This window comes from Benincasa hispida, chromosome 1, assembly GCF_009727055.1.
Source record: "Benincasa hispida cultivar B227 chromosome 1, ASM972705v1, whole genome shotgun sequence".
Taxonomy (NCBI): domain Eukaryota; kingdom Viridiplantae; phylum Streptophyta; class Magnoliopsida; order Cucurbitales; family Cucurbitaceae; genus Benincasa; species Benincasa hispida.
Window position 1 is genome coordinate 64,247,340 of NC_052349.1, and position 22,334 is coordinate 64,269,673.

At 34.3% G+C, this 22,334-nt stretch overlaps 2 protein-coding genes and 1 long non-coding RNA gene across 4 annotated transcripts; 1 reads left to right on the top strand and 2 right to left on the bottom strand.

The window, feature by feature from the left end:
• Nucleotides 1-5,032: 5,032 nt before the first annotated feature.
• LOC120071251 (DNA-directed RNA polymerase III subunit rpc4-like) lies at nt 5,033-9,830 on the bottom strand. Its single transcript, XM_039023411.1, has 9 exons — nt 9,671-9,830; nt 9,507-9,562; nt 9,368-9,428; nt 7,218-7,257; nt 6,607-6,869; nt 6,468-6,531; nt 5,924-6,015; nt 5,590-5,823; nt 5,033-5,479 (listed from the first exon to the last, which is right to left on the bottom strand). The coding sequence occupies exons 1-9, from the start codon at nt 9,704-9,706 to the stop codon at nt 5,327-5,329; spliced, it is 999 nt and encodes a 332-aa protein (XP_038879339.1). The 5' UTR covers nt 9,707-9,830; the 3' UTR covers nt 5,033-5,326.
• A 3,417-nt stretch (nt 9,831-13,247) lies between these two features.
• LOC120082034 (splicing factor-like protein 1) lies at nt 13,248-19,419 on the bottom strand. Of its 2 annotated transcripts, XR_005483029.1 has the most exons (3): nt 16,906-19,419; nt 15,185-15,840; nt 13,248-15,090 (listed from the first exon to the last, which is right to left on the bottom strand). XR_005483029.1 is itself a non-coding variant. In XM_039037252.1 (2 exons), exon 1 carries the CDS (start codon nt 19,307-19,309, stop codon nt 16,943-16,945), a length of 2,367 nt encoding a protein of 788 aa, XP_038893180.1. In that variant the 5' UTR covers nt 19,310-19,419; the 3' UTR covers nt 13,248-15,840; nt 16,906-16,942. The 2 variants fall into 2 exon arrangements, 1 of the variants encoding a protein (XP_038893180.1); XM_039037252.1 differs by having other exon boundaries at nt 13,248-15,840.
• An 875-nt stretch (nt 19,420-20,294) lies between these two features.
• Nucleotides 20,295-22,028, top strand: LOC120067489. Its single transcript, XR_005478989.1, has 3 exons — nt 20,295-20,610; nt 20,694-20,773; nt 21,761-22,028. It is a non-coding gene; the product is annotated as an uncharacterized LOC120067489 (long non-coding RNA).
• Nucleotides 22,029-22,334: the final 306 nt, after the last annotated feature.

The window sequence follows — 22,334 nt, forward strand, 5'->3', positions numbered from 1 at the left end:
AATTACCCTCTTGTTCCTTAAGTCCCCATTGATCCCCTAATGAACAATTGTTTTGTGATCCAATCATAAAACCAAGTCCCTCTCATACCAAATAAGAGGGCGGGATCCCTAGTTTAAGCCCCAGAATCAGCACTTAAGGGAACAACCTCTCTACTATCCCTAAAGCAAGTAGGAGTGAATTCCCTCTTGTACCCTATGTCCCCAGCTATCTATCTAGTCTTACCCCTGAAATGGTAGTCATATTGAGGCGGCGCTGTTGAGCCAACCCTCACCTATGCAAATCTAAGGGCAATGCCAGATAAATAGAAGTTCATAGTTAGCTCAGGATTAAGGTCAAGTTACCTAGTTCATTGCTTTGAAATAGTCAGTCTTAAATAGTAAACAGCGTTATAAAGTAAGAGTGACTCATTTCGTGGTCCGATCTTGTACAAACTCTTTTACACAAGGACACCCCCACTCCTCATGTTCAACATGAACGAATTAGGATCACTTCGTTTGTAGTACTTTACAACTCCTTGTAACAACTACAGAGCAGCCCGTATCCAATAGTGTTACCAGAATAAGGTGCCTAACCTTATCCATGTATTGTAGATCATTTTGACTATTTACTTGAACCTGATCCACCTTTATATCTTCACATAAAGTTCAAGTACTCATCCAATAGTCAAGGAACTTTTAGATTTATTGGATTTCTATTCAAGCAATAGATTTATTCAATAACACCTTTATTGAATTATCAGAATAAGCTCCATTGTTTACATACCACGAGTTTTAGGATATAAAATCCAACACTGATATGGTTTTAGTTTTGGCATAAACAAGCAAACAAAAGCCTAATTATTACAAAACAGCTTCAAAACCGCTTCCGAACTGCTCGAAACACTTCAAACCAAACCCAAACAACTTGAACCGAACCAGAAAAGTTTGAACCGGACCAGCCAAAAACCTTTTGAGGCTGAACCAGACAGGACCTCAAGAAAATTGATCGAACCGGCTGCTCTCGCTCCATGCTCGAAATCTCGCTAAGGCTCATCGTGTAGCACTAATGTCTATCGTCTAGCGTCTGCCTAATCTTGAAGCACCATCATATAGCGCCTCTCGCCATCATCTAGCGCTCGCACAAAGCTACACGATCGTGTAGTGCTATCGTATAGCTCCTCTACACATCGTTCATCGCCCGCACAAAGTTACACGATCATGTAGTGCTATTAAAGCACCTCTTCACATCGTTCAACGCACACGCAAAGCTACACGATCGTGTAGTGCTATCGTATAGCATCAGGCAAAGCTACACGATCGTGTAGTGTTATCGTATAGCTCCTCTACACATCGTTTAGCGCACACCACTACATGATCGTCTAGCGCTCAACACTTCAACGACCAGTGCTCATAGCTACAAAATCGTCTAGCATTTCTTCTCATTGTTTAGCATCCATAGCTACACGATCATTTAGCATTTAAACCTCAACGACGATATTTGAGCAGAGGCTGAAAAACTGGAATCTGCAACTCGGCCTTCTTCACTTATTTCTTCAATTATATCTTAATATCAACTCTAATGACTCCAAATAAATTACAAACTCTTGAGAACACATATAAGTTCATCAAACAAGAGCCAATTACAAATTTAATCAAGAAATCAAAGAGAAATAAAATGCCAAAACTCAAAAAACCATATCAGTGTACCATTTTCATATAACTCATGAAAAACACCCACCACACCAAAATTAAACCAAATTGAATGCTTATATGATACTCTGATATCAATTATTGAAGTGTATCAGCAAGCAGTAGAAGCAACAAGAATCAATAAGCACTCTAATTCATTAATTTTGGCAGTAACCCAAGCATGCTTACATAGTAACAAGTGGGTTTGAAGTTATACCTTTGTAGAACTTCTTCAAATCTTGATTCTCAGTTGCAAACTTCTCCAAATCTTGTTGTAGACTACCTTAAGATCTTCCCCACTATCCTCTTGAAGCTTTAGATTGAGTTGTGGGATTCAAAATAAGCTTGAATGAAGGGAACTTGGAGAAGAACTCGCTGCAACAACCCACTTGAAGAACACCTTATTCAACACGAATTTTTCAGCAAAAATTCTATACATTGCATGCTTTAATTCCAGTACTCCAATCTTCTCAATATATTGTAGACTATCATGCAAAGAAGATGGTTGCACGAGATGCAGCTCATGCTTGGAGTTATTGAAGTCAAAATCAGTGGGTTTTATGTAAGCTACTTTGAAAGTGTAATGGAAAAAACCATTTTTCCATATTGTGTTGATTTTCCAACTTTTCAATTTTTCCAAATTGATTTCAAAAAATAAAATATTATTAATTCTACAAGATTAATTTTTCTAATAAAATTAATAAATAATTATTTAAACAATTTAAATAATTCTAATTAATTTAATATCAAATATTAAATTAATTTTAAAAATCCACCTTCATATATTTAAATCATATTTAAATATTAATTCTCCTATTCCGTTTAATTCTTAAAATTAATTGTGTAATTATATCTCATATAATTACTAATTCTTTTAATTCTAATTTGAACGTTTCAAATTAACTTATCACGCTACTCTAAAGCTAATCCATTTACAAGCTAGTAGGGAGACCTCGCGGACCTACAGATCACAGGCTCCAACGATCTGATTGGTTAAACTCATTATACCGAATTAACCCCCATTCGTTAACTAATGGGTCACTCCACTAAAGCCCATAGTTGAACTCCCCTCACTATAGATATATTATGTTCACTCGATATAACCATGATTAGTAAGTTAACCCTTCACAGGTTGATCGTAATAACGGTTAGGTCAAATGTCTGTTTTACCCCCGAGATTACCTCTTGTTCCTTAAGTCCCACTGATTCTCTAATGAATAATTGATTTGCGATCCAATCAACAAATCAAGTCCCTCTCGAGCCAATGAGAGGGTGGGGCCCCTTGTTCAAGACCCAGAATCAGCACTTAAGGAAACAACCTCTCTACTATCTCTTAAAAGCGGGTAGGAGAGAATTTCTTCTTGCACCCTATGTCCTCAGCTATCTACCCAGTCTTACCCCTAAAATGGGAGTTTATTGAGCCGACGCTGTTAAGCCAACCTTCACCTATGCAAATCTAAGGGTAATCCTGAATAAACAGAAGTTCATAGTTAGCTCAGGATTAAGGTCAAGTTACCTAGGTCATCGCTTTGAAATAGTCAGTCTTAAACAGTAAATAGCGTTATAAAGTAAGAGTGACTGATTTTGTAATAATAATAATAATAATAATAATTATTATTATTATTATTATTATTATTAACAATTAAAAAAACTAGGGCGGGGACAAGAATCGGGGTTGAGGTTGGAGATAGGGCGGGGATCCCCTCCCAGTCGGTTTAAATCTCCGTCTTGACCCTCGTCCCCGGTCAAACCGGGGATTCCCGCCCCGATCAGGTCGAGGACCCACAGGGACCCGACCTTGCGGGGAATTTTGCCATCCCTAGTTCACAACATATGCAATATCAGGTCTGGTGTAGTTCATCAGAAGCATAACACTTCCTATAATCTTTGCGTATTCATATAAAGAAACACTATCACACTTATTTTCCTTAAGACTCGTACTAGCATCGTAAAGTATTCTTATAGGAACGTCATCAAAACTATTAAATCTCTTTAATAGTTTTCATGTGTGATTGACATAAAGAAAATCCATCTTTAGTAACACTAAGTATCACATTAGCCACACCTAAATCTTTCATTTCAAATTGTGGGGACATAAATAATCTAATATCATTACTTACATCTATGTTTGTACCAAAGATCAGTATATTATCAACATACAAACAAATAATCACACAATCAACTTAAATAAATTTGAGTAAACACATGTATCGAAGAATATTTACATACTGTTAAAGTTCTCACACCATCATTTGATAGCTCATCTATTTGATGTATTATTTAAATGCTATCAAGGCTTTATAGTAGTTATTTCAAATATTTTAGTCATATGAAAATATGTATCAAAATATCTAAAGATATATTTAAACCTAACCATTTTATTTCCTTTAAGAAATTATACTAAATCCATAAAGATCAATTTTCAAGATCCAAGATAGGCTTAATACAATAAAGACTTTATACTTTCAATCAATTGACTATTATATATATATACTTGTATACCCATTACCATCTCCTTATGTAACCAATGTGGAACTTTGGTCGCATTCTCAATATACATTGGGCATATGCCTCAAAGGGAAATTTATATGGATAACCCCTTTTCAGGGGCATAAATAAAATTTGACTCAATGCTTAAAATCAAATGGAAAATAGTCTTCTACTTGCATTAGCCACATGTGAAATTAACTACTTGACCCCAAAACACACATGATGGCCTACCACTCGACATTGGTCTTGTTCCTTCCTCTCACATCTCATTTCTTCCACTCGCTTCTTCCTCTCGTTCCTCAATTTATGTCGCCTCCTTCTTTTTCAGTTCGCTTCTTTATTATCGTTCTTTCTCCTTGATCTTGCTCCAGTGTGATAACGCACTCCTTAATAATGAATGGTGATAATTGTACCAAGCATTTCTTCTCACTTACGATTTCATCCTATATGCTTCAAGGCATCCATAGAACCTCAGCCACCATGGAGAGACCTTGGCCATGGATACCTTCATCCAACCAATCGAGTACCATTGAATAGCTCGTCTCTGAAATAGCATCTACCTACAAGAACTAGGGTTTCTTCTAGGTATTCAACCAAGTGGAGGAAGGAAGAAAAAACAAGATAAAGGTGCGAGAGGCAGGAGGAAGAAACAAGATCCATGTTCAAGTGTCAATTCATCAAGTATAGTCATGGATTGAATTGGTGATTTCATAACACGCTTGTGTGAGTAGAAGACCAAATTTCATTTGATTTTAAATGTGGTTTGGACTTCTAAAAATAGGTCATTAGTGCCGGTTTCAATTCGTGGTTAATAGGCAGCCTATTATTTGTTTATATCTATTGTGGTGAAGATAGGAGTCAATCTAAGCATAAGTTACCACCATCAAGAAAGATCATATACAAAAGGCATTTACAACTATCAACATTGTTGGCTAACAACCTACTCCACAGCTAGAAATGAAAGAGAATGAATACGTTTTTGTTGCAATTGTCAATAGAATTAACAAAGGAGAAAGTCTAGTCAAGAATTTGACATCCCAACTTCCTTACTAAAGTGAGCATCTTCAGTATACAGCCAGATGTCAGTTCCATTTTGACATAGTAAAAATTTGCCCTTCTTTGCTGTTTCCTTTGTTGGTTGTTCTATCCACAGGCTTTTTCTTCACAATCATCCCAAGTTAGTCATTGAATTCAAGAGGGAACTAATATCCGGTGTTACAATGACTCGTTTGCCGATGTCTCCGAGATCGCAGCACTGTCCCTCTTTAGTGTTGATTGCTACAACATGTTGAAGAAAACTGCAGTCTGAACCAGAAGAAACCTGCAACGGCCACAAAAGAGAACCAAATAAAATCACAATGTATGATCTCTAAATTACATGAACTCGACGATGCTTGATTTCGGTCATAGAAAGCTAACGACATTACTCACGTCATAAAGAGTATCTCCTAGCCTCAACTTAATAGCTCCACTCTTGTATATCAATAGTTTCCCCATACATCCAGCAGACAGTTTCTTCAAATCGCCGAGCTCAGATGAGCCCATGCTCTTTGAAGATCTCAAATTTCCTACTTTCTCCTTTCCCGTTGCAGTAGATGATTGTTTGGGTAAAGGAAGACGTGCAGGAAGCTGAAAAAAGTACTTAGTATTCTCTGTTTTTTCATCCTGTGTCAAAACACAACCGTATTATAACTAGATTCTGCATAAAGAAATAACTACCGGTTAATATATGAAATAAGCCACAGTTATCAATCAATTCACCAACCAGCAATCCAAGATCCAAGGCAGGTATTACAGAGTCCTCGTCATACTCTCGATCCGTCGCATCCTGCCCAAACTCAGCTTCATCAAGTTGTTCTAAATCCAACAAAAGGCAGGAGAGTTAGCTGAACTATAGAACAAAGCCAGAGTGATCCTCCACCAAGGTAAAAAGTTTATTTCAGCATAAATGAACAATCCCTTATCTAAGGACTCATAAAGGTCTGCTTTTGTTTTCAAGATTGATTATAAGCATTCAGAGCGATTAATTATGAAAACCACTTTTGTCATTTTAAGAATTACTCCAAAACATACTTCTAATGATTCAAAATCAATTTTGATTATATATAAATTGGCAGTTGAAGTGTAAAATCAAGACAACTTTGAACCTGACAAAAGTTATTTGAATCATTTCAAAATCACTCACAAACATGCCTTCTTAGATGCCTTAGAGATCATTTTGTAACATAAATCACTTTTCACAAACCAAAAAATAAAGGTGGACAATGTGATAATTCTGCTATTCCTCACTGGGGAAAGATTAGACATACCAGGGTCTCCAGAGTAAGGCATCCGTATAGGAAGTGTGGTAGGATAATTAGAATTATGGTAATCCTGAAAAGGTATCATGAAATCAGGAAGTTAATCTTTGTGTGTGTGCCAACAGTGAGATAGAGAAAGAGAGCTTACCCAAGGTTCTTTGTAATCCTTCTTGGTCTTGGTTACTATAGCCGAACTAGAGGATTCGGCTATTCCATCTTTAGTTTTTTTATCGAAAATTTTCCCATTTTCTTCAACATCCATAGGCAGAGGCAAGATAAACTCCTCATCTTCATCAACATCAGGCTCAATGTCATTTTTTCTGCTACTGTTTTCTACTTTGGGAACTCCATATGTTCTAATGGAAGATGATGTTGATGCCGCACCGGGACCGAATGCAACTTGCACTGAAGCTGCAGATATGCACATGAAAAATAGAGATCATGTAAAGGCAACAATGGAAATTTCATCTTTTATCTTCATCTTCCCATGCTAAAAACTTGGGATTTTCTTTTCTCAAGCTTTTATAGTCCGCTGTGACAACAAATTATTGAATCGTTGATGTAGATTCAAAATCTGTATGCCACTAATAATCATTAGATGCAAATTTAGGTACTTTTAAAATTTCTCCGTTATACATTCAACTATGCAAAGTCGTCAACCACATCGTCGCAGCCGACTATCTTACGAATGAAAACAAATCCCAGGAGGACAATACAGAGCTATTGATATTAATTCAAAATTTTTTAAATAAGCTTTACATTTTCTTTGGACCTTGTTCCCTCGTTTTCCGAGATTCTCCTGCAAAGTGGAAAGAAAGTGAAAATAAAACATTATGAGTCCATAGTTTTAACTTTGAACTTAAATAGCCATTAGAAGTCCATAGTTTTAACTTTGACGCCTAAACTAAAACTCGTAACCCAAAAGCTAATTGATAAATCACTATTCATGAAAGAAAGAATCCAAAATAGAGTAAAGACAATGCTCAAATGTAGCCCAAACATTCAAAACTTATCTACAAAACCAATTAGTAAAATCAAACTCAACTACAGCAACAAAATGTTCAAACATAGTTTCAGAAACAAACACCAAACTTAAATGTACTTCAGCTGTTCAAACAACTGAAAATCAATTTACAAATAGCTAAACGAATTAAAGTACTATATCGTGATTAACAGGTAGTTTGGATCTCCAGCGCTCACATATTATTTTACTAATTAAAAAAATTAAAATAAAACTAAATTTGAGGTTAACAGGTACAAAGTGTTCTTCTTCCTAATAAGAAACAAACACTATCCTCTCTGTATAGTGTCTCTAATATAATCATACTATATAAATACATATTTTGGCTTCTTATATAAATAAATAAATAAATACGAGTTAAAACACAATACATGAACTTTTGAGCTTTTTGCATGACTTAAAAAAAAATTTAAAATCCATGCATCTACTAGTTATAAAATTTAAAATTTAAGGCACCTTTATATCTAATACTCTAAATAATTTTTAAACATTTTTTAATTGGAAATAACCAATTATACACAAAACTAAAAGTTTCGAGACCAATAGATATAAAGCTAGAAGTTTAATGTCTAAAATTGTAATTTAACCTAAAAAAACAATTTGAGTTCAATCATTGTATGGAGAAAATTAAACCATCAATGTTTTGAATCCTAATAGTGTCTTATATGCTAAATTATACATTACATAGATTAAAAACTAACATTAGTGAATGTCATGTGGTCATATAACACCCAGCAAGATTTCTTTTTTTACCACGATAGTATATAAAATTTTTCATATTTACTAACATAAAAGTAGCATTTAAGAATTATGTGGGCCATGAAACAAATAAAGAATAAATTAATATATAATTGGATAAATTATCAAAATTATGAAAGAGAGTAGTAGTATTGTACGACCCGATTCTCGTTAAAAGTTAAATTAAGAAAGGTCGTCGTACACGTGTCAACTAAACACACAAATTTTCCTCCAAAATTAATTTAAGATTAAAATATCATTTTGCTCTGTACTTTAAAATTTGTTCAATTTTAGTCCACATTCGATGTTCAATTTTAATCCACATACTTTTAATCAATCTTACATTTAATCTTTCAAAGTTAACTTTTATTTTAATTTACTAAATAATAATAATAATAATAGTATAATTTTAATACAACAGAATCTAAAATGTTTTAAAAGTACGTAGACTAAAATTGAACAATTAAAAATATATACTCAAATTGAACAAACTGCAAATTTTAGGGATAAAATGATGTTTTAACCATAATTTAATTTAAGTTTAAATATTACTTTGGTCCTTATACTTTTGTTTTTAGTTCATTCATGTTCCTATACTTTCAAAATGTTCATTTTAGTCCTTATACTTTTAACTTTGGTTCATTTTGGTCATAATACCTTCAAAATATTCATTTTGGTCCTTCTACTTTCAAAAAGTAACCATTTTAGTCCTTTCATTTTTATTTTTACTTCATTTTTAAGATAACAAAATAGTCACGATGAAAATGAATATTCTAAAGTACATTGACCCAAATGAATTAAAATAAAAAATAGAACAAAATCAACCATTTAAAACTAACTAAAATGAACTTATTTAAACCTTTAATTTATTTTCCAAGAGAAACCCCGAACAGTTCTTCGAAAAAGGAAAAAGGAAAAAACGCTGTCCGAGAGTGAATTCATTTCTATAAAACAATTTTCTCGGGAACCAAACGGAAACCAGTAGTAGAAGCGTCGCTCACAACTAAGAACAAAAAAAAAACTTCCAAATGTTTTATCCACAAATCTCAAATCCTCCAAAGCTAAACTTAGAACAGAAAATCATCTAAACATCAAACCAAAAAATACACAGAAGTAATCGAAAATCAAAGAAAACAACAAAGAAGCTTACCGTTGCACGGCGTAAGAGGTACCGAGTTTGAGCAACATAACCATCACCATCTTCATCTTCACTGCAATTCGCCAAACAAATTAGGTTTTTGCAAATTCAGAAACTAAAATGTGGAAGAAGATGATATTCAGAGGATTACATTTTTTGAACCGGCGGTGGCCTTCTGCGCGGTGCGGATTTTGGGGCGAATTTGACCTACAGAAGGAAGAAAGAGAGAGCGAGAAGAGTTTAGATCCAAATCGAGTTAAATATGAACAAGAAGCAAACAATATTTAGCTGTAATTTGAAAATTATATTGATTACCTTTCTGCGTGGAGGAGATGAATCGGGATTCTTCATGAGCTCGAGGTTGAAGATGACGAAGGGAGAAGGGAAAAAAATGGAGAAATGAGAAAAGGGAAGGATCGAACCCTAGATCGGGGGAATGAAGAAATGATGTATTGCCAAGGAAGCCGAATTGATTACACAAGACCAGGCTTGAACTTTAATAATAACTATATTGACAAACAAATTAGCCCCTAGAAATATTTTTAGTTTAAAAAACACTTTTAGTCCATAAGATTACACCATTTTATTTTTTATTTTTATTTTAAAAAATTAAGCCTATGAATACTATTTTCATCTCTAAATTTCTTCTTTTGGTATATATTTTTTACCAATGGTTTAAAAAAACAAGCCAAATTTTGAGAACTAAAAAAACAGCTTTCAAAAAGTTCTTTTTGTCTTTGAAATTTGGCAAAGAATTCAACTATTATACTTATATATATGCAGATTATTGTAAGAAATATAGATGAAATATGCTTAATTTTCAAAAACTAAAACAAAAAATCAAATGATTAACAAACGGAGCCTAAATTTTTATGAAGGTAATAATTTATTCCATTAACTTTTGAATTGACTTAAGAAAAAAATTGTTTTTCAAAAAACTCATTTTTAATTTTGACAAAAGTTGTTGAAAACACACTTAAAAAAAACTATTTTGATTGTTTATGAAACACTTTAATTTAAAAAATAAATTATTTTAGAAAAAATCGAACACTCGGAAATGCATTCCAAATACACCCTTAATCCCCATACTTTCAATTTTATAACAATTTAACCCCTAAACTTTATTACCTAATAATTTAGGTCTTATATTTTCAAATTTGTGATAATCTAGTCACTAACCTAAAATTGTATATATATATATACGCATATGAAATTATATGTCAATTATTTTTAATTATATTTTGATATAGACTTTGTATTTTAAAAAAATGTTGAAATGCTAATTAGTTTATTGGTTAATTTATGCAAAAAAAATCATTAAATCTTAATCCTAATTTTTACAATAGGGACTAAAGCGTTACAAACCAAAATTCAATTACTAAATTGTTACTTCTATTAAAGCTCAGGGACCGAAAATAATTTATATTCTTTTCTCCATCTAACTTTCAAATTTATAAATCTATTTCATAAATTTTATTTTTTTAAATTTTCAAAAAAATTAATATAAGATTTAAAGTTTAGAATATATTAAACACACAATTTAAAACTCTCCATGATAGAGGGATTAAATTTTAGAATATTTTAAAATTTTATAGGTCTATTAAACGAGACAAATTAAAAGAACATTTTTAAAAGTTTAAAAATCAGATAAATACGTACTTCGGAGTTTAGAAACTAATTATAATAGAGAATTTGAGAATCTTTAGTTTAATATCTTCCCCAATGGTGTAGATATATTTTTGTGTTTTATTTGGATTTCATGTTTTTTTTTTTTTTAACAATATGAAACCTTTAATTTGAAGTTGATAGTCTGGAGGAGAAATTGTGAATACAATTCTACATTTATATTAATGTGGTCTATGTAAGTACTCAACAACCCTATGAGTTTTTCTAAATTACAAACTTTATGGTTACATTTTTTAAGTTTTAAATAAGTTTAAGTAGGGGAGAAAATAGTTAATATCGTACATTTTTGTCGAATACATATAGAGGAGAACAAAATTGTTTATGCTAATGTACCTTCGACATCCTCTCAAGGTGTCCTTTATGAAAACTTGGAAAGAAACATTTCGATATTGTATTCTCCCTCACATTTTTATTGATTATTGAGTGTGTATTTTATGTTTGCTAGATATACCATTATCTTATTTATTTTTTATATTTTTCAATAAAAAAGGTTATAGCTATACATGGTTATATTTAAGATCGCTAATCTTTTTCACGTAAACCTTGGCAAAAGTAAATGAAATATTTATAGAATTTTTTTTACCAACAATGTGAGTGAAAGATTAAAACCTTTAAACGGTTGATTGATAGATATATCTTAATCAATTTAATTATTTTAAGCTCGCGCTACATGATTTTCAAAATTATATTTATAGTATATGATAAAACCAGAAATCAATCTTCAAAATTCAATATTTATGTGAAGAAATGATAGTACAAATCGATATGTTATAGGACATTAACCTACATCAATTACAATTTCCTACTATGCCAATTCAAGGATCATAGATAAATCACGTATTGTTACTATTTCTTTACTTATTTCTAAATAGTTTTTTTATTAAAAAAAAATAGATAAGTAGCTATTTGAAGATATAATCTTTTAATGCTATCCTTCTTTGCTACACCACTGAACTTCCATCCAATCTATGAAGGTATTTGAATTGCATTTCAAATGTTTAATTTAAAAAATTAGATCATTTTAAAAAAAAATTGGAACTTTTGACAACCATTCAAAATAACTTTTGAATTGTATTTTCAACTATTTTTGTCAACTGTGTTTAAATAAAAATTTCTCAAATCAATCAAATAAGACCCTATGATTTGATTTGTTAAGATGAGAAATTTATTTTCCCTTTTTTATGCTAAAATAGATAAAATTGTTTTCAATAGACTCGAACAAATGAAGATCATTTTAACATTTGTATTCCTACCATATCTAAATTTTCAATGAGCAACTCCTTGCGATCACCAACAAATGCTTAACATCAATGCATGCTAAGGATCAAGATGTACGTAATCTAAATCATCCAATCCCAATTTGTACTAAACCTCTTAACATTTGTCCATCTATTTTGAAATAAAAATTAATCAACCTTTAATTGAGGATAAAATGTCTTGGCCAAAAATAAAAAATAGTATATGATAGTTGAACTATACAACTTCTCTTATTATATAGGTTCTAAATTTTGTTAACACATTAGAAATAGAATCACATTCTAGCCATTGAACTCAAAATTCAAAAGAAACAAAAAAAATAAATAAAGATCACATTACCTAAAAGAATAAGAACCATGGGCGTAAATAACTTCAATATCTATGGTTTTCTTTTCTTTGTTCCCCATTTTCTCAAATTATGGACGCCTATTATCCCCCAATCTGCCACTACTACTTCCCCAAATATTTAACAAGCTCTCTCCGAAAACTCTGGTCAAATTTCATTTATAATGTACTCGGATGTAATTTTTTAAAGGTTAAAATCACTTACGTTGTATCAAAAACTACTTTGAAACGCCTCTAACAATTAAAAATTAATTTAGTACTTAAAAATTTCATATTGACGAAAAAGCATCATTCAAAATAATGTTAAAATTGCCCAAAAAAAAAAAAGGTTAAAAATTTTAAAATGACAGTCTAACCCTTTCAAAATCACCCAAAAACATGATATTCCTTATCCACCAATCTATGCACATTTTCAAATAATAATTGTGTTCCTTTCTTCGCTAACTATGTAAATTGCAATCAACACCATCAAATTATCAGAAACCAAATGGCCTGTCAGAAGCCTAAAATAATAAAACGTGGATCATTGGATATAGAATACAACAAGAACGAACACAGGATAGCATACATCTTACAGACTATCAAAAGGCAACTCAGAAGAGAATGGTTTCAATACGATTGAAGTTCTCATCACTTTCACCAACTTAAAAGGCATATTTTCTTGTATGTCACTATTATGTCCACGTTCAATTTTGATGGAATGAAAATCCCATTTAAAAGAGAAGTCAAACTAAAAAAAATTAACCAAAATCACTCCAAAACATACTCTTAACCAACTAGCTTGACTATAATGAGCATGATGAAAAATGAATGGGAACGTATAAAATTTTTGGTCTCCAGGCATGTAACTTCACTGCAAGTTTATCATATTGATAAACCAAAGATGATCCATGCAGAAGAAAGATAGAAATGGTTATAAGACTCCAAGAGTAACAACACCAAGTAATACAACTCTCCCAAGGGTAATATTTGCAATTAACATTACCCTCAAAACACCAACCACATCCACCAACGCATGAGATTCCTGTTATGAAACAGAGAATTGTAAATCAAATTCTTCATCAGCAAGAATCCACAACCTCCGTGGCAGACACAGCAGGAACCACCCAGTGCCACTTTTATCATCTAATAATGACGATTAACATTAAGAACTCACAATCGTTAGCAAAGTCATAAAAACATCTCAGGAAAATCCTAATAATCATCCTCTAGAGACACAGCCTTTCTTGTCTCGAAGATTTAAGCCCATTAAATTGTAGTTTATTCCTACAAATACCTAAACGATGCACAAAAGGGAAATAAAACCCTCACAAAAGAAAGCATAAGAAACTTTGAGGATGGAGTTTTCCTTGATAGATTACTCTCCTTGTTATTCACAACTGTGACCACCACAATCAACTGGCATATATTCTAAAGGTAATCTATTGTAAGTGGGAACTTCATGTATCAAGACAAATGCCCGATTCCTATTTTTCAGACGGAAAATTGAAACTTTGGGAGAGTCGAGAAAAACTTCCATTACTCTACAGAATCGGAGGTGTAATCTATTGAGCAAAACAAAGAGGATATGGATAATTTAACAAAAGCATCCCTGGCACAAGAACACGACCAGCGATACATGCTAATCTGACAAGAACTTAAAAAGTCACGAGAAGCCTGTTGAATAGGGCCAACCAACTTTGGGAAGTTGACGACTTTGAAGTCACAAAAAGCTACATGATTCAGTAGCATCACTTATTTCCGGAGAACATATATGAGACCTTATCATTATTATTAAATACAATCTTTATTTTGTTAATTAATTAAAGGTAGTCACCTATTGCTTAAAATTCTACAGTAGTATTTTTTTTTGTGCTTCTCCATGATTCAACAATAGAGAGGAGACTATTACCCATTCCCGGGGTATTTTCAAGACTCTCAAAGGAATAACTGGAATGTAAGTACGAAAAGAGCACAAAAAATATATTGCTCTTGAACAAAATAAAAGTTGTAATTAATAATAATGATAAGACATCATGTATGTTCTTCGGAAACCATGATGGTACTCAAACCACTTGGCAACACTTGTTTGGATTCTCCAATCATACTAAAGAAGTACCCATCGTCCATCAACAAAACTAATCTCTTCATGGAATGTATAGTATCAGACTTTAGCTCCATATAATCATATAGACAACATAAAATATCAGAGAAAAATCAGGAGCTGAATTCAGTAGGATCGACTCAATTTGAACTTAATAATCTACTACACGAACCACAGAACTTGACTCAAGTTGTTAGTCTCTTGAACCCTATCACTATCCAACTGAATGAACAAGTCGACACAAAATAGTTAAAGACGCCAAAAGAAGTTACCTAGCACTTGGCCACAAGCCAACAAATATTTAGCAATCAATATAATATACAAACTGACTAGCCTGTAGTTTAACAAGTCCGACATCTTTAACCTGCCATAAGAGAACTGGAAAAAGTGATCAGAATATATTATAAACGTGAAGAAAGGATAAAGACACTATAAATCAAGATAATTTTTCCACATACCCCCATGTGTCAAAACTGTAAGTCACGATCCCTTCAAGATGGATTGATGGAAGGCATGAAGAATACCATCACCACCACCACCACCATAATACTAAACTAATTTAGAACCCTCAAAACAGGAAGCATATTATGCTGAACAGAAACATGTTAGCCCAAGCAATCAACATACATCGACTAGAAGAAATGTTAAATCAATTCTTCCATCTACCACACCATTCACATGGAAATTGAGGGCAAGATTACCTGGTGGATCAATTGATGGAAGGCATCAACACCATGACAATAAGGGATTAGTTAGAACAGTCAAAACAGGAAGCAATGATCAATAAACTGTTAGGATAAGCAACAAGTATGAATCAAGAAGTATCATTACCTAAATCTGTGAAGTAGGTAATGAAGAAAGTAATAATAATAATAGTAATATAAGAGCAAAAATTAACCAGATATTGTTAGATAGCAAATGCATAAGGAACAGAACCAAATCCTTCAATAATACGCTCAAATTTTGCTCCTTCAATACAAGGCAATGTGACAAGGACTTCTAGCCTGAATCTCTGCAAATGTCAAGACAGTACAGCAAGGTTAAAGAGGTGAGTCCCAAACTTCCAACAAAGTCATGGCAAGAGGTAAGTAATCAGCTCCAAGAAACATCAGTCCTGTAAAATTTTACATGATACCATTGGATGATTAATAACTGCGAGACCAGCAACAAATATACATCGCCAAAAAAAAGTAATAACAAAACTACAAATTATATTAATGGGAAAGGTGAGTGCACTTTCACACCCAATTCCAACAATGTGAGGACAGCAGATCAATTGGAGCAGAGAAAACGACACATATAAGCCACATCATTCCCAATATTCATCAGCATGTTAGAGGAGAGCAGATATAGGAAAGAAAGCAGTATGTGCCTAGTAACCTATTTTATCTTGTCTACGATAAGTGCAGAAAAAGGAAGTAATTGCTTTGATAATCTTTAAAGAGTTTCAATTATACCCCTTATATATTGGTTTTTTAAATTAAGTCCTTATTGTCAAAAAAACATAAAAATTAACCAATTGGAATGAAAATACTATATAATTTTAATTAGATAAAATAGACCTCACTCGCCCATAAAATCAAATTTGAGGGCAGATTTATATGTTGAAATACTTTTTAAGATGACTTGAAAATAAATATTCCAAAAAATGTACTACAATTCTAGATATGCTCCATAAGTGGAACTTTTTTAACCATACTTGCAAAAGCTAGGAGAATGAAAACAATGCCAAATAATTAGCAGCCCTGTGTTTCATAATAACTTCTTTTAAATAAATCAAAATTATGTGGACCAAATATATATATTTTTTAATATATAAAAACCAGATATGTGTTAACAAACAAAAACAATATTCTATTCCTACAGCAGTATGATCCCTCCACATCCAGGGCTACAGAGATAACTCGATCCTGTTTGGCTGTTCAAAAATCAGAACTTATCCTACTGGAGGGAGAAACATATAAAAATTGATTAGTAAAAAAAACCAGTTAGGAATTAGAAAAATGGAAGTTAGAAATTAAACACCAAGAAGAAGAGAAACCCAACAACGTTAGTTTCACCAGATGATTGATTTTCTTTTTTTTTTTTCAAGGGTTCAAAATTGTGGAAATGAACCCGTCTCATAGAAGTAAGTTCAACCAGGCTTTATAAAAACAATAAAGAGAAAGTTTCAACATACCTCCTCCAAATTCAAGCATGCTCAACCAGAACTCGAATCATTTCATATCTGCCATGAACTTTTCGTATTCGGCATCTGCACCTGAAGCTGTCTTCTCTGCAGAAGGCATGGGAGGAGGCATTGGAGGATTCGTAGCCCAAGGAGCACTCCCGCTGGGTGGCTGAGGTTGATCTGTACTTGATGTCGACATGGGCAACGGATGAGTAGAGACTGCACTATAATAAGGCGAATAACCATACGAAGGCGGGTAAGAGGGTTGAGCAGTTGGTGGCATCGAATATAAAGTGCTCCCATATGCTGCAGTTTGTAATGGCTGACTAGTAGGATTTTCAGATGGCAATCCTGGAGGAAAACTCTGTTGTGCTTCACCTGAAGTCACAGGTTGAGATGGAGCACCAGGAGGACCTGTCTGAACCTGAGGATACGGAACTCCATAAGGAGGCATGACCTGACCTTGAACAGCCGGATAGACGTTAGAACCTGGAGGTGGAGGGGGATAAGAAGCATATGGAGAAGGAACCGGAGGACCCCATGGAACCGGAGTTCCTGTATAACTTGAAGGTGGAGGAACATTCCCAAGAGGACCACCCGGCATAAACTGCTGGGATGGATAAACACCAACAGGCTGACTTGAAACAGGATAAGTGGGCACAGTCGATGCTGGAGGGCAAGGAGGCACAGTAGGCTGCGGCGGCTTGCCAGCAACTCTAACAGCAATTGTTCGGCCCTCTAGACGATAACCATTCATGCTGGCAATTGCATTATTAGCCATCTGAACATCAGAATACTTCACAAATCCATAACCTTTGCTCAATCCAGAAACCCGATCCTTAATAACCTTAGCCATCACAATATCACCAAATGTTGAAAATAATCTAATCAAACCATCATCATCAAAAGTCGGAGGCAAATAACCTATATACAAGTTTGTATCATCATATTCCTTAGCAGGCTTCACTCCATTCGCACCAACGCTTGCTTGTGGTGTACTGCTAGCACTAGTTGTATTGTTAGCCCAAGGAGGGTTGCTTCCTGAAGTCCCAGAACCTATTGCCAATGTAGGGGTCTGCTTGGTTGCTGATTCGGGAATCGTACCTCCTAACTCTGCCAAGAAATTTTGATATTCATCATCCATTTTTTTCCCAGTTGTCCCCTTCACTGGGCAATCAATTGTTGGATGCCCACCATCACCACATATTTTACAGAGTACATCACTCTTGAATGTCGACGTCCGCGATGGACAAGCATATTGACGGTGGCCAGCCTCGCCACACAACCTACAGAATTCTTCATCCCTAATAGTTCCGTTCAAGGCAGCAAGTTCCCTAAGCTGCTGCCTCTTATGCTCATTCAATACCTCATCAACAGGCTGTAAGAGCTTCTCTACCATTTCCGCCGCAGCTTCTAGTGATTCCTGCGTTTCAGCCTCGACTAGAACATGCAAATCCTCGTTCTCTGCTGGATCATGCTTTAAGTCCCTCTTCTGTTGCAGTCTACCTTCTTTTACAGACCCTTTGCCCCTAATTACAATTTTTGCACCAGTTTGTTTCTCCATCCTCTTCTGGGTATTACCTCTAGGACCAATAATCAGCCCAATAAAATTGTAACCTGGGTATTCCTTCATCGGTATATAAAGCTTCTTCTGAAGCTTCGGTGGCCTATAATCTGCTGGGGGCTTAAAAGCAGGATTCTTCTTGATTATTTGAGAAATTATCTCTTGTCTCTCTGTGTTCAATTTTTCTCGGGCACGATACTCCCTAGTATTAATTCTTATTCCCATATTGTCATATATTGGCTCGGGGGAAGGCGAACGAGCACCTTCAGGCCGATCATCCAACGGCATACCAGATTGAAGCATTCTACTAATTTCTAGAAGCCTACTATTCAAAGCTTGAATTTCAGGATCGAACTCAATACCTCCCATAAAATCAGGAAGTTGAATTACAGGCTTGGGATCATCATCAGCCCATCGGGACTTCCTCTTCCGCGTACCGCTCCCAGATTCACCGCCACTCTGATCATTACTCTCAGGCTGCGGGTCCCATCGGCTCCGACGTCGGCGCCTACTGGTGGTCTCCTCTTCACCACCGGAGAAGTCCTTATCGGTGCCACTATGAGTGTTTGTAAATCCATTCTCCGACACCAGCGGCCTCTGAATCTCCACCTTTGGCACATGATTGACACCATCAGCCGCTTGTTTTTCCGCATGTCCGTTTCCAGAACTAAACCCCGGATTTTCACCTTGGGAATCCTTAATTTCTTTCCCCGGAAATAAGGAGTTGGGCGGCAGAGAAGAGTCGCGATCGTGGTCTTCGAAATTTTCGGGAGTAGAATAATCAGGAGGATAAGGAACCAGGGTTTCAATGGCGGAATTAGGGTTAGGGTTTGGGTTGATAGATTCCATGTGGAGTTTCTCTAAGGGGAGAAGAAGAGACCGAGGAGAGAAAGAAAGAAATCGTTCCGCTGTTTACAAGAAACCCTGACTGAAGGCTTAAGCGTGCGTTTTGATAGGACGTGGTGATAGGGTCCACGATTTATAGGCCGTTCCAAAACCGCCACAAAAAAATAAATAGATTCTTATTATAAATATCATAAAAATAGATATTCAATACATAAAAGTTATGGATCATTTTTCATGTTATTCGTATTTCGTAATAATTCATGTTTAGTACAAATGTAAGTCCACATCGTATTATGTACATTGATGAGAATAAAAAAATATATAATGTATTTTTTTGTTTTATAAAATCATATTTTCTATTTCTATTATTCCCATTTTCATAAAATTATAATTTCAGTTATTTTTAATTTATTTATTTACAAGTTTAGTTATATTTTAATATTATTATATTTTATTTATTTATTATTATTATATTATATTTTCTCCATATTCGTTGTGTTCCATTGTGCTCTTCAATTTCACAACACAGCACAAACTCCGTTGCTTCCATCGCTGAAGGTAGGTCCTAAAGGTATGTCATTTTTTCCCTCTTTATTATAATTAATAAAATAAATGTTATTTTTGTAACACCCCGATTTATTTTTTAATTAAGCTTTAATTTATTTTGTAATCAAACTTTAATTTATGTTGGACTACTTGGATAAATTGGAATCTGAGATTTATGTATTTGGCTAAGTTAAAATACAATTTAATTATTTAGAATTAATTAAGTTTTAATTTGACTTGGAGATTTGATTATTTATGGAGATAATTCAATTTGTTTGATGGAAGTTTTAAAAGAAGAAAATATATACTTTTTGGAAAATGAATGGAATTTGGAATTTAAAAGGAAAAGAAAAGGAGTTTTAAGTGATATATAAATATATATATATATATATATATATATATATACACACACATGTGGGAAAGGAAAAAAGAAGAAAATAAATTAGAATTTCCCTCTCTCTCTTCAGCCACGCACAGACCCCCCTAAACCCTTTTCGTCGCTGCTGTGAACATTCAAGCGAGAAAAGTCGCCACCTCGTCTCGTCGCCGTCGTCGAAGCCAACGTCGCCATCCTCTAGCCACACTGCGCCTGACGCCATCTCGTCTGGGTCTTCGCCGAACGCAGACAACCCCTCGGCGTCCATCAATCGGAGCCCACGCGCGCCTCTCCCCTCGCCAGCAGTTCGCGCTGCCACTCGACACCTGTCGTCGCTTGCTGTCGTGGATTGGTGTGTTATGCCAGAATTTTGGAGTTACAGGTAAGTTCTTAATGGATTTTGACAATGAGTTTTAGATATCTTGGATGCCCATTAAGTTTTGATATTGTTTGGTTAACGTTCAGTGCAACCAGAGTTTGGATTGAAGATTGGGCCATTCCAAGTTGTCCAGCGTTACAAGGATTGATTTTTTGGAGGATTTTTGGTAAGTTTTATGGTGTTTTATGAGTTTTCTTTAAATGTATTGATTGCCCATTTAGTTCGGCTTGAATTTAAGGTTACCCATAATGTTTTGGATGCATGATTTTAGATCGTGGTCGCTAAATTAAATTTAGCAATGTATGTTTTAGGATTGATTCAAGTTTTCCAAAGGTTTTAAGGAAGATTAATTTCGTAGACTAATATTCGTGACCAAATTTGAGGTAAGTGGTACTATTACCGATGCCTTCGTGCCAGGCGGCCTAGATTAGATTTTCAAAGTTAATTTATGGACTCTAGAAGCCTGATTTTGTCTTTGTGATATACTTGTTGCATGACAATTATGAGTATCATGAGCATGTTTGAATTTCTAAACAGTACTGAAATTATGTATGTGATGCAGGATTAGATCAATAGGGTAGTTTACCGTCTCGCCTTGATGCATGTTTTATTTCAAAGGACCAACGGGTCTAGTTTCATGTTTGACGGTGTGCCTTCGGACCGCTAAACATGCGTGAATCTATAGGTTCACGTTCATGTTACTTTTCCATATTTGACGGTGTGCCTTCGGGCCACTAGACATACGTGAATCGATAGGTTTACATTCATGTTACTTTTCCATGTTTGACGGTGTGCCTTTGGGCTGCTAGACATACATGAATTAACAGGTTCACGTTCATGTTACCTTTCCATATTTGACGGTATGCCTTCGGATCGCTAGACATGCGTTAATCGACAGGATCACGTTCATGTTACTTTTCCATATTAGACGGTGTGCTATCAAGCAATTAAACATGCAAGTCAAGGCAAGATAGTACGTCATTTGGTTTCTTCTCATTATCTGAGACAGTTGTAGCATAGCCTGATCTTGGTAATAGGATCACTTACTGAGTATTTTGTACTCAACCTTTATCTTTACATGTTTTTCAGGTAAGGGCAAGGATACTCTTACTGAGTATTTTGTACTCAACCTTTATCTTTACATGTTTTTCAGGTAAGAGCAAGGATACTCGGGCGACTGACAAGAGGAATCCGTGACAGTACCAAAGAAACTAAAAACGCTTCCGCATTTGAACCTTTATGTCTTCTTATGTTTTTATCTTTTTTCTATTTTTTATTTATTTGTTTATTACATGTTAAGGGCTACCCCAGATCAAACGATTTGAAATCTTGAGCTAAAGTCAAAATAGTTTCTTTATACACTTAAGCAGTCCAAAATCCTATTATTTTATGTTTCCCTCAATGTGAACATTTATGCATGCATGCAGTAACGATTCCCCTTTTTAGTTGTCCTAAGAAGTCGGGTTGTTACAATTTTGCATATTTAGTACATATTAAATTTGTAATATAAATACAATATTTTGTGACAGTATTGCTATGACAAACCTTACAAAATTAGAATTCGCAGCTCTTGACATTAATGGCAATAATTATTTGTCATGGGTGCTCAATGTCGAAATTCACATGGATGCTATGAACTTGAGAGAAACAATTAAAAACGGAAATACGACATCCAACAAGATCAAAGCAAACGCTATGATTTTCCTTCGTCATCATCTCCACGAGGG

Bases quoted from the DNA above. Each gene is read 5' to 3' on its own strand.
- LOC120071251 (XM_039023411.1), bottom strand. From the start codon at position 9,706: ATGAAGAATCCCGATTCATCTCCTCCACGCAGAAAG. The intron at 9,429-9,506 runs GTAATCCTCTGA...GGCGAATTGCAG, and splicing joins CCACCGCCGGTTCAAAAAAT to TGAAGATGAAGATGGTGATG. The intron at 6,532-6,606 runs GTAAGCTCTCTT...ATACCTTTTCAG, and splicing joins AGGATTACAAAGAACCTTGG to GATTACCATAATTCTAATTA.
- LOC120082034 (XM_039037252.1), bottom strand. From the start codon at position 19,309: ATGGAATCTATCAACCCAAACCCTAACCCTAATTCCGCCATTGAAACC.